This window comes from Nyctibius grandis, chromosome 5 (genome assembly GCF_013368605.1).
Source record: "Nyctibius grandis isolate bNycGra1 chromosome 5, bNycGra1.pri, whole genome shotgun sequence".
NCBI classification, from domain to species: Eukaryota; Metazoa; Chordata; class Aves; order Nyctibiiformes; family Nyctibiidae; genus Nyctibius; species Nyctibius grandis.
The window spans coordinates 49,939,931-49,953,143 of NC_090662.1; the positions used below are offsets into that span (position 1 = coordinate 49,939,931).

Here is a 13,213-nt window from a genome sequence, read left to right on the forward strand (position 1 = left end):
AAAAGGGCACAAGTTTTAGAAAAAAATCTCAGAAATATTTTTCTTTCCTTTCAGTAATTGCTTTAATAATTTTTGAAAGACGTGCTCTTGTGGGTTGATCAGCACTTCCATGTTCAAAACTCCTTGTGATATAATTGATAATGCATTTTTAAGCATCAAGAAATTTTGCATGTCATAGCCTGATGTGGTATTCTTGTGAAAAAAATCTGTTTCATCTTTTGTTCAGCTGTGAACTGACTCAGACACTGCTATATTTTCATTTCATTCATTCTAGTCCTAGAGATGGAAGCTAACTTAATCAAAAGTTACTCAGGTTAAAAAGTAACATCTAGAATTAACTAATCCGTATGGTATAGCTATGTCACAAACAAGTTTCTCTGTTTTTAAGGTAGAAATGTATGTATTTCACTCTCTGAAAATTCCAAACCTGATTTGTAGATAAACAAACATTATCTGGAGATACTATAATTTTATGCGAAAAGAACTCTGTATCAATTACTGCCACATGCTACTACCAACTGTCTGGAAATCTTATATATATTGCTAATATAAATGTATTCACTGAATACCTGCGTGTATGCTAAAGACCACTCTAAATACCATTCTTTTTCCAAACCCAGAATTTTGGGCATGTAGTGATTGCTATGTAATGCTTTGGTGTGTTGAGTAACTTTGACAAAGTAGACTTCTGACAAATGTGTCAAGCTTTTTGTGGAAGAGAAGAAATTCCTTTCATTTCTCCTACATTCTGCTATAAATTTCTGGATGGTTTTGGGGTGGAGGTGGGGATTTGTGGTGGGTTTTTTATTATTGTTATTTTCCTACTGTTTCCAAATTCTTCAGTTTCTTGCCTTGGTAGCAGTGTTATTACTCATGTCGTTCTTACTTTCTATCCTGCAAGTATTGTACAGAGTGTGGCAGAAATAATGCCATTTTCTTTGTTGATTAACATATGGAGAAAAAGAGATAAAAAGTTGTATTTTAGATTGGGGGTTTCAAGGTTATTTATTAATGTGTATTATAACATGGACCTGATGGTCTTAAAGGTCTTTTCCAACCTAATCGATTCTATGATTCTATAACATAACTTTATAGAAGACAGGAGAAATTATAAAAATCCTTGCAGTGTATATATAATTTTAATTTTCATTCAGAATAATCTTTTTATAGAGTTTGTACATTCATATACAGACTCACACACACACGCCCTCATAATACATATTGCTAACCAGTAATGTATACCAGAATACTGACAGATAAGAAAAATTTCAATGTATTAATAGCATAGATATTAATTTTATACCCAAGCTCAGCTACTTAATTCCTATATTAAGAGCACCATCTCCAGAATACATATTGATAAAATTAACTCTAGTCACATATTTTTTATATTAAGGGAGAAAAACTTAGAATGCTCAAGAAATTCCAAGCCCTTCTTTCACCTTGTAGGTCTTAGTTTTCTTAGTCTCTTACTTTATTTGTATTGTACTCTGTATGAAGCAAGTTTTGAAGTGAATTAAATCACCCTCTAAACACAAAATTTAACTGTAAAAGGTTGGATACAGTGCAGACTTCTCCACACTTTTCTCTGTTTCAAGAAACATATGACATGTTAAAGTTAGACCTTTTATCTTCCCGTTGTCAACAAATAAATTTGAAAAAAAAATTACTGTGTTGAATCAGGTTCCTCAGCATCCTCTTGCACATAAATCGACAAAGAGCTGAGTAGCTAACTGGGATTTACAACAATCAAAATCAGTGTTTCCTGGGCATAGAATCTGAAAACTAAGATGCAGAATCTGAAAGATCACCCTGAATGTAGACATTGAGTAGCCATCTTCATTCTTTTTGTGTACTGGCTTGCTATTAAGAGCATTTGTCCTTGAACTGGGGAATGTGGGTAAGAGGTACTTCTTAGGCAGTAGGAAACACAGGTTTCAGGTACTCCTTAGCCTGGTGGGATTTGAATTTCCAGCTTCCACATGCCAAACTATTCCCTTTGAGTACGTTTCAATCCTCTTTTTAAAGCTGACTGCTACAGCTGAGGGCACAAGATACATCAATCTTGAAGAAACACCTATGAGAAGAAAACTGACTCTGTCTAGAACTTAGGGCAGTTCACCAGAAGTAGGTCACAGATTCTTAGCCCTTCTCCTTTAACTCACTTAATGGATCATGCAGAGATAGTCTAATTTAAAGTACATAAGTAACATCTGTATTTTAAACTGAACATGAGTTGTGCTGTCTCAGAGCGTGCCCAGCAAACAAATTTGACAGGTGGAGGATGACGTTTTTCTGGATCCCAAAGTTCAGGTTCTTATGGTTTATATATTGATTTGGGGACCTAGAAAAAAAGTTATTTTCCTGTAAAGTTCAGTTCCAAGGACATTTCAGGTGCCCAGGCTCTTCAGAATAAGTTTTCTCTACTTAGATACCCAAATTCTGTAGGAAAATGGCGGTAGGTGTCCTTGGAAGCTGCATTGGATCTGGCCCAAGTGTACGGTATGTGTGTGGATGATTAATTGGCAACACCTAAAAATCATTACTGTATTAATGCCAAATGTAAGACTATTCCAATCTTAAATTATTAACGTGTGTGTCATGTAAAAAAAAAGTCAAAAAGTTTGAAAGCTTAGAAGTGATAATCTAATGAGGATACCATACTTTAAATACCTCTGCGATTAATTTGGTTTTTGACGGAGTTATGCCTTCTTTGATGCATTCCCTTTTTCTTTGATATTCTAAGAGTTGTCTGCGTTTAACAATTAAAGATTATAGGTCTGATCCATTTCAAAGATGCAGAATGCTTACAGCTCTTTGGAACTTCTGTGGAATTTGTGAGTGTTAGTACTTGTACAAAATCAGGTCCAGGTTTTTAAAAAACACAGAGCCCTGATTTCAGAAAGCTATCAAGGAAATGCATGTTAATGATACTGCTACACTAGATCCTCAAACACGTGATGTTCAGAAGTGGGATAGAAAAATGATAATGCTGTGTTTTAATTCAGAGCATAGTATGTATTCATAAGAATTAAAAAGAGAGATGTTACTATCAAAAAGTAAGAATATGGATATGTTCCAAATAAGAAAATAGAATACAGTTTTCTGCAGCATTATTAAACAAATTATTGAACAGTGTCTGCCCATTTAAGAAGAAAAAAACACTATTAACAGTAATATGGAACAAGAATACTCTGTTTAATAGCATATATTGTTTTAAGAAAAAAAAACATTGTATGCACTTTTATCTTGGTCACTTCCTTGTTTCAATAGTGTTTCAATAATTAACATGCAAAAATAAATAAAAATAAATTTAAAAGAAAATAAAATTTTATTAAATAAAACAGTTGTGTTTCAAACATAATGCAGTCAAAAAGTCGAATAATTAAGGCAAACTTTTAACAATCATTTTGGAAAAATAACTTGCCAAGTTAAAAATATTCATTTGTTTGCAAGTTGTATCACAGCTTATTGTATGTGCATCTTCATTTGACCATCACTGACACACAGACTCTGACAAGAACTTCTAATACTGGTTTTAAATCCCTACATAAATTTACCTTTTAATGGAGGAAAAAGGTAAAAAATATTTTAGTAAATGCATAAATAATACTGATCCTTTTAATAAGAAGTAGTAATTTTCCTGAGAAATATGGTAATACTGGACCAACTTTTCTGTAAATATAGATAAGAGAAAAACTAAAGATAATGTCTTGGGGAATTATTCCTCATTGGAGAACATATGCTGAAAAGAAGGCTCAATCTCCAAAACTGCTCTTACGAAGTCATGCAGAACGTTTCTTACTGCTGTTATAAATCAGCATCTTCTTCATTGGAGAGCTATAAAAGTACCAGTGTAGCTGCAGACTTGGAACCTATAAATTTTCAAAATTTAAAGGTCAGAAATCTGTACTCCTGAACAAGGAACAGGGGAAGGCAATGTCATAAACTTAGAAAAGAAGAAATGGCTCCCACTTTAATCAAGGAAAGTGATGAACTCTGTAATTAGGACTCTTTATATTTTAATATTTGGCACTGATTGAGCAGTTCATTCATTGCTTGATCTTTTTAGTCAGACCTCACAACCTCATTTGGGTAGATACGGTGACTCTCCATCCAAGCTTTTCATTTTCTGTCTTCCTAAGGAGGTAAATGAGAGTTATTTACATCAACTGAGGATAATTTCTTCTGCCTAATTCTGTGAGTCACTACCAAGACATATATGACTTCATATTCTGGACCAGGACTTTGCCTAATTTTAATAGGTTAGTTATGGGTTTGGCAATTGAAAACGTTCAGCCTAGGGAATGGATTTGGTTTGAATAAATCACAGAATCACAGAATCACAGAATCAACCAGGTTAGAAGAGACCTCAGGGATCACCGAGTCCAACCGTTGCCCTGACACCACCCTGTCAACTAGACCATGGCACTAAGTGCCATGTCCAGTCTTTTCTTAAACACATCCAGAGATGGTGACTCCACCACCTCCCTGGGCAGCCCATTCCAATGTCTAATAACGCTTTCTGAAAAGAAATTCTTCCTAATGTCCGACCTGAACCTCCCCTGGCGAAGCTTGAGGCTGTGCCCTCTTGTCCTATCGCTAGTTGCCCGGGAGAAGAGGCCAACTCCCACTTCACTACAACCTCCCTTCAGGTAGTTGTAGACTGCAATAAGGTCACCTCTGAGCCTCCTCTTCTCCAGGCTAAACAACCCCAGCTCCCTCAGCCGTTCCTCATAGGTCAGACCCTCCAGACCCTTCACCAGCTTGGTCGCCCTCCTCTGGACTCGCTCCAACACCTCAACATCTTTCTTGAAGTGCGGGGCCCAGAAATGAACACAGTACTCAAGGTGCGGCCTCACCAGTGCCGAGTAGAGAGGGACGATCGCTTCCCTAGACCGGCTGGCTACACTATTCCTAATAGAGGCCAGGATGCCATTGGCCTTCTTGGCCACCTGGGCACACTGCTGGCTCATGTTTAGCCGGCTGTCGATCAGCACCCCCAGGTCCCTTTCCACCAGTCCGCTTTCTAACCACTCTTCCCCCAGCCTGTAGCGCTGCATGGGGTTGTTGTGGCCGAAGTGTAAGACCTGGCACTTGTTCTTGTTGAACCTCATGCCGTTTGTCTCGGCCCATCTATCTAACCTGTCCAAATCCCTCTGTAGGGCCTTCCTACCCTCCAGCAGATCGACACTCCCACCCAGCTTGGTGTCATCTGCAAATTTGCTGAGGGTGCACTCAATCCCTACGTCTAGATCATCTATAAAGATATTGAACAGCACCGGCCCCAGAACTGAGCCCTGGGGAACACCGCTAGTGACCGGCCGCCAGTTGGACTTTGCCCCATTCACCACCACTATACCAAGTTAAATGGAGAGCACAACCAAAAGACGTTTGTATTTCAGACTATGCAATAAGAAGCTATGATACTTTAACAATATTCCCTTAGAGCTAAAAGATTAAAGCAATGAGCTCACTGTAAAGCCTTTGAGCTTTTTACTGTAAAGCCAGGTAAAATGCAAGTGAAGAACTACATTTTGCAGCTTATGCAAAGTAAATTATAATTTTTACAGAAGTAAAAGTTTAAAAAATACTGCAGATAATGTAGCAAACCTCTCACAAAGGTGAGTTGGTGAATAGCCTGTAACTTCAGTTTATGTTGTCAAACCACGAATGAAAACTAAGGCTTAAAATATGGGGACACCATTCACCTCAAAGGCAGTTCTGACATCCCCTCCTCCCCCCCTCTTTACAGTTATTGATAGTGAAATCATTCATAGTGGGCAAATTGACTTGATTGATAGAAGGTGGAGTGACCTTGTTCTTTGCTGGTTCAAGTGCAAAAGGACAGGTATGCTCCTACAGTTTACTAAGTGACTTCTAGTAGCTGCTAAATTTACCTATCACCAAGAGAAAGAAAAATATTTGAAAGGAAAAAAGGAATAATCAGCAAGAGGGAAGATGATAAGTCCATGCCATCTGAAATAATATTACAGAGAAAAACAAAATACTTTTGTACTAAAAAAAAACAGTTCTCTGGTGTCTCATAAAAGCCCTGAGTCAAAGGTGCCAAAAAGACAAAACCTATAAAGTTGATGTATAAAGACAGAAAATAAAAAGTTATTTTAATCCATTAATGTCCCCATGCAACAATGATGCTTCCTCTGCAGGCTCTTCCAATTCTGCCATCCTCTTCCTTATGCTTCAAGATATATCTGGTATTCACCAGAATGGTCCCAAAAACTGAAGGATCTACAGAATTTTTTCGTACAGCTTTTTTTCATAATATTGCTATTTTATTTTCTGTCTTTGGGTGTCTTTTGTGATCCAAAAGTAGGCAGTAATTTATGAAAAATTATTTCATTTGTGTATACGATTGCTTTGAAATCCAGTATCAGAAAGTGCTATTAAAGTGTCTTAATAAATCATTTCAGTAAAAGATAGATCAGAGGAATAAGATTGCTATGTGTCCACTGTTGCATATAATGGTGATATTTTTACCGTATAGATTGGTAACTAGAATTATAAGTATACGTGAATGTGTATTTTTAAGCATAGAGATAGCACAGTAAGCAACATTCATAGATGCTATGACAAGCAATTAATGTGTAATATATATTCCCATATATATTCCAGAATAAAGGAGAATCTGATTTCCCAATAAAAATAAATTTATTCAGAAGGCAAATATTTAATCCCAAAAGACAAAATAAACCATAAAATTCAAGATTAATTTAAAAGTATTTCTTAAATATCTCTGAAGAAATTCAAATTATTTGGAGTCTCTGAAAGAAAAGGAAGTAATTGCCTTTTTTCTTTTGTAAAAAGCAATATGATCAAAGTTATCTGGGGAATCTTTAAAAAAAGGATATTTTAAAATAATAATGAAAAACAGGAGTATCTTTTTTCCTCCCCAGGTGAAAAAGAAGAATTTTCTCAGCTGGATACTACTTTAGATGATAAATTACAAAGGAGAAAAGACTGTACATACCAATGGCTTCATACACAGCTTTTGGATTATGAAGCAGCCAGTTCCAAAAATATTAAGTGGTGAGGTCATTGCCTTTAAATTAGATTTTTTTTTTTATTTTAAATTTATCTTGTAAAGTGATACCTAGGTTAGTAGTTCTAAAATAAACAAGACTTTGTAGCTAGGAGACAGTACACCCTATTTCCGGGTCCAAAACATGGTACCTTTTAGAATTGGTTTGGTAGTCATTTTATAGATACTTCTTCCACAGTGATAATGAAATGATGCACAGTGCAGAATCTTATGATAAATATCTACATAGCTTTATGCTAGCAATGCAGTGGTTTTTATATTGTAAAGAGTGTAGAAAAAAGTATTTCTTCGTCATATATTTTATAACTTTATTGGTATATATTATGGTATTCTCTAATTAGATCAACTGTAACATTGCCTACATTGTTAGATTTGATTAAGTAAGTAAAAAACCCACTTTTTAACTAGATCATATGTATTTATATTTTGTCTTCAAAACATAAACCCAACTTTTACATCTTCATAGTATACTTTAGTAAAATGCTGTAAACATGTTCCTTCTATATTTAATTTTGGTTATTAAACAGGTAAAATACCAATACAGTTAAAGAAAAGGTTAATCTCATTCCCTAAACTAACATGAAGATATAAGAAGTATATTTTGGTAATAAATTCAATATAAACCATATCTTAGTGAAGCCATTAGTAGACACAATGCCAAGCACCTCTAATAAAAACCAAACAAGGTGTCAGTAGGCAAGCAATGGATTTAGTGTAAGCATTATAACTTTATTTTCATTAAAAATGTGTTTAAGTTGTAATAAAATGATTGCCTGTTGTTATGTTTTGTATGGAAACATATTTCTCATTTCTAAATTGGATCAATGACTGTAGGAAGTATATGCAGGACATATTCCTTAGAAAATATTTGTCTATCAGTCATGTTCCATAACAGTGAAACATTCAAGTGTTTGTTTAAGATAACTGTCATTACTTTTAATTTGAATGAAAACATTGAAACAGAACATGTAATGATGTTTGAAAGTAAGAAGACATGGAAATTTATAAAATGATTTTTTTAAAATGTTATTATGTTACCTCTGCAGGTGTGTGCTATGCACTAGTATTTGTGCTGACATTTTTTAAGATTATGATACTGTTTTTGAATGTGGAAAAAGTCCGACTGATCTCTATTGAAACATCACTGGTAGACTGTTTAGAACAGCTGATACATGCATGTAACTGAAAACAATTTTATTCCTATGTAAAGTAGTGTGACAACTGATTTGGCGATAATTTATGTCATTACATGCAAAAATTCATGCATGGGTGCATTTATTGACATTTATATTTTTAAATTAGTATTCTGTCATAAGAATAAACATTATTAGTTGTTAACTTCTTGATTTTAATGTTAAGTACAAATATTTTAATATTAATTACTCTGATACTTTAATATTATCAATTAATATTAATTACTCCGATACATCTTAACCATGGAATTATCTTAAATAGTATCACTTCTACTTAAGCAGGAGTGTTTCCAGGAAAAGATTCTGTCCAGGTATTTTAGTGAACCCAGTACAGTGGGATTGATTGAAATTTCTATTCTACATTTTTCCCAGCTGTCATTTTTTGGCTGAGTTACATCCTGTGATACGTGACAGTAGAGGAGTACAACTTGTGGTAAGAACTTATTTCCTTGTGGGATTTTGGAGAATTCAGCTATGCCTTGATGGTGTTTTCAAATGTGTACTTGGTGTGAAAATAACCAGGAGATTTTTTTTATCTAATATAATTCCTTAATGTTGTCTCTATTTAGCAATAAAGTCACCCACTGATGGAGATCAGAAGAAAATGTTTGAGCACAAGAACCCATGTGTGTACAGAGGGTTCTAGTTTCATAATCTGTTGCTGGTTTTGTTTTAAAGACATCAAATGCTTCTGTGTGTTTTTTAAAGCTTCTAAATCAACCTTTTAAACAGTGTTTAAAAAAATTAAATATGGTTCAGCACTAACTACATTATTGACTAAAAACATGTATTATTGTCAATCAGACAAATTTAAATGTTCTTAAATTCTGTAAGTCACATACCTAAATCATCCTAATATGCCCACAGTGTCATTTCTTAAAAGACAGTAAGTTAGACTAGTATATTAATACGGTAACATTATTAGAAAAAGTGCATGAAATCAACCTTATTCCTACAATTTCGTTTCTCTAGTTTTTTTACATCATAAAATAGCCTCCACTCTTTTCATGATTCATTCTTTTCTTTACAGCACTTAAAAAAAAAATGTATTTTCTGAAATGGGTAGTTCTGTAGGTTCGCAGGAGGGGGAATATGAGCAATTTAACAATTTGAAGATTTACAATATGAAAAGACTTCATGTCAGAGATGATACCCAAAAGTTCCTTTGATAGTGAGCAGTGTTACGATGCCTACAGGCCAACTTATAGTATATATGTATATATACACACTTTACATTTTATTGCCATATTACAGAATCAGAGAATCACAGAATCAACCAGGTTGGAAAAGACCTCAGGGATCACCGAGTCCAACCGTTGCCCTGACACCACCCTGTCAACTAGACCATGGCACTAAGTGCCATGTCCAGTCTTTTCTTAAACACATCCAGAGATGGTGACTCCACCACCTCCCTGGGCAGCCCATTCCAATGTCTAATAACGCTTTCTGAAAAGAAATTCTTCCTAATGTCCAACCTGAACCTCCCCTGGCGAAGCTTGAGGCTGTGCCCTCTTGTCCTATCGCTAGTTGCCCAGGAGAAGAGGCCAACTCCCACTTCACTACAACCTCCCTTCAGGTAGTTGTAGACTGCAATAAGGTCACCTCTGAGCCTCCTCTTCTCCAGGCTAAACAACCCCAGCTCCCTCAGCCGTTCCTCATAGATCAGACCCTCCAGACCCTTCACCAGCTTGGTCGCCCTCCTCTGGACTCGCTCCAACACCTCAACATCTTTCTTGGAAGTGCGGGGCCCAGAAATGAACACAGTACTCAAGGTGCGGCCTCACCAGTGCCGAGTAGAGAGGGACGATCACTTCCCTAGACTGGCTGGCTACACTATTCCTAATAGAGGCCAGGATGCCATTGGCCTTCTTGGCCACCTGGGCACACTGCTGGCTCATGTTTAGCCGGCTGTCGATCAGCACCCCCAGGTCTCTTTCCACCGGGCCTCTTTCTAACCACTCTTCCCCCAGCCTGTAGCGCTGCATGGGGTTGTTGTGGCCGAAGTGTAAGACCTGGCACTTGTTCTTGTTGAACTTCATGCCGTTTGTCTCAGCCCATCTATCTAACCTGTCCAAATCCCTCTGTAGGGCCTTCCTACCCTCCAGCAGATCGACACTCCCACCCAGCTTGGTGTCATCTGCAAATTTGCTGAGGGTGCACTCAATCCCTACGTCTAGATCATCTATAAAGATATTGAACAGCACCGGCCCCAGAACTGAGCCCTGGGGAACACCGCTAGTGACCGGCAGCCAGTTGGACTTTACCCCATTCACCACCACTCTGTGGGCTCGGCCACCCAGCCAGTTTTTAACCCATTGAAGAGTCCACCCATCCAAGCCCCGGGCAGCCAGTTTGTCTAGGAGGATGCTGTGGGAGACAGTGTCGCATGCCTTACTGAAGTCTAGATAGACTACATCCACAGCCCTGCCCTCATCTACTAAGCGGGTCACTTTGTCATAGAAGGAGACCAGGTTGGTCAAGCAGGACCTGCCTTTCATGAATCCATGTTGGGTGGCCCCAATGCCCCAACTGTCCTGCATGTGCCGTGTAATGGCACTCAGGATGATCTGTTCCATCACCTTGCCTGGCACCGAGGTCAGGCTGACAGGCCTATAGTTCCCTGGATCGTCCTTGCGACCCTTCTTGTAGATGGGCGTTACATTCGCTAATTTCCAGTCAGCTGGAACTTCTGCAGTTAACCAGGACTGCCGGTAGATAATCGAGAGTGGTTTGGCAAGTTCATTTACCAGTTCCTTCATTACTCTGGGGTGAATCCCATCTGGGCCCATAGCCTTGTGGGTGTCCAGCTGGCACAGCAGGTCACTAACCGTCTCCTCCTGGATCATGGGAGGTACACACAGCCCCCCGTCCCTAACTTCAGGCTCTGGGGGCCGAGTCTCCTGAGGACAACCGATCTTGACATTAAAGACCGAGGCAAAGAAGGCATTGAGCACCTCTGCCTTTTCCTCATCCCCTGACACTACACTACCCTTCTCATTCAGCAAGTGGTGGAGGCTCTCCTTGACCGTTCTTTTGCTGTTGATGTATTTGTAAAAGCTTTTTTTGTTATCTTTGACTGTAGCAGCCAACTCGAGCTCTAATTGAGCTTTGGCCCTTCTAATCTTCTCCCTACATGACCTGGCCACGTCCCTATAGACCTCCCAAGTTACCCGACCCTTCTTCCAGAGCAAGTAGGTTCTCTTTTTTTCCTTAAGTCCTAGTCTAAGTTCTCTGTTTAACCAGGCTGGTCTTTTTCCCCGACGGCTTGTCTTCCTACAGACTGGGACAGCCTGCTCCTGAATATTTAACAATTCCCTTTTGAAGCATGTCCAGCCTTCCTGGACTCCTTTGCCCTTCAGGACCGATTGCCAAGGGACTCGGTCCACCAGCCTCTTAAACAGGCTAAAGTCAGCCCGCCAGAAATCTAAGGCAGAATTTCTACTCTTGCCCCTCCTTACTTCCCCCACTATCGAAAACTCTAACATTTCATGGTCGCTACTCCCAAGACGGCCGCCGACCCTCACATCTCCCACTAGTCCTTCTCTGTTCACAAACAACAGGTCAAGCAGGGCCCCTCCTCTAGTGGGCTCATTTACCACTTGCATGAGGAAGTTGTCCTCCACACATTCGAGGAACCTCCTAGATTGCTTCCTCTCTGCCATGTTGTATTTCCAGCAGACATCTGGCAAGTTGAAGTCGCCCATGAGTACAAGGGCCGGCGACCGGGCGGCTTCTGACAGCCGCTTGTAAAACGCCTCGTCCTCCTGCTCATCCTGGTTGGGTGGTCTATAACAGACTCCCACCGTAATGTCTGCCCTGCCGACCTTCCCCCTGATCTTCACCCATTAGCAATATTCTCGTTGATATAATTATGTGAGGGTTAAAAAAATGGGGCAAAAACTTACCAACTATGCAGAATTAGTGTCTTATATTCATATACATAATGTAAAATATTGCATAAAAAGTATTTCCCAGTTAGATGGTATGTCATATGCCTCATTCTGTACTCTGAGCAATCTTGGCCCTTTCTAACCTCTCTCTTCCTTAGCTCCACCACCTATGCAATATGCATGTTTTGGAAATGCTTCCATAAACTCTACTAAGATTCACTGTTGAAAAAATTATTTTAAGACTTAGATGTTACTATTACTATTTTCATTAAGTCAGATTTTGTCAAAGATTTTTCTCTGGTGTATCCAATTCTTAGGTTGCTGTTAAAGTTTTGTGGCTGAAAACATGAACCAGGCAACTTGTGATGGGTTTTGGTTGCAGCACCACTAATAGTTATTTGTTAGGTAAAGTCTAAAACAGTAATTGCTCTAATCTGAGCAAATCATAATCTAATAATGTTATCTAAATTACACATTATGTAATTATCGGTAAGCATATGTGCACATAGGTAGATTGGATATTATTTACAGTAAGCAATTCTGTCCACAAAATACTTCTGCAACCCCACAACAGTATTATGTGGTGTGCCCACATAATTGGCAATGTTATAGGATTGTCACAGCCTGTGCCACATGATTACATAGCTGTTCCACATAAATGAAATACAGAGAAAAATGCAATAGAAGGTCAAAAAAATAGAAAAAGGAATAAAATGCATCTCTAATGCAGAAAGCAGCACTATATCAGCAATGAAATAATCATGTGGCTTGTACACATAGACAGCTGGAGAATTATAGTTTTTAAATTTATACGGGTTCTCTTGAAATTTAAAGGTTGAAATGTCAACTGTGAACATACTCCTAATGCTTGTGCACAGTAACTCAGTTAAAAGCTATGAAATCATGACAAAAATGAAGTTAACACTTAGCTGCAATCGTTATGAAAAAGTAGGAAAAGTTCTGGTAAACTGAAAGAAAGAGGAAAACGTACATGGAAAAAAAAACATTTAGAAGAGGAAAGCGTTCCTGGGCATTTCCCGTATTTTATTCATATGTCATATGCTCAA

The 13,213-nt window shown here is 38.0% G+C and overlaps 1 protein-coding gene across 1 annotated transcript in view; it reads left to right on the top strand.

Annotated features, from left to right (window-relative positions):
* The window catches only part of LRRIQ1 (leucine rich repeats and IQ motif containing 1), a 117,953-nt gene that overhangs the window by 86,821 nt on the left and 17,919 nt on the right, over positions 1-13,213 (top strand). The window contains exons 24-25 of the mRNA XM_068401738.1: positions 6,918-7,050; positions 8,629-8,689. Of these exons, the coding sequence (XP_068257839.1) occupies positions 6,918-7,050; positions 8,629-8,689 (194 nt within the window). The remainder of the gene's footprint in view (positions 1-6,917; positions 7,051-8,628; positions 8,690-13,213) is intronic.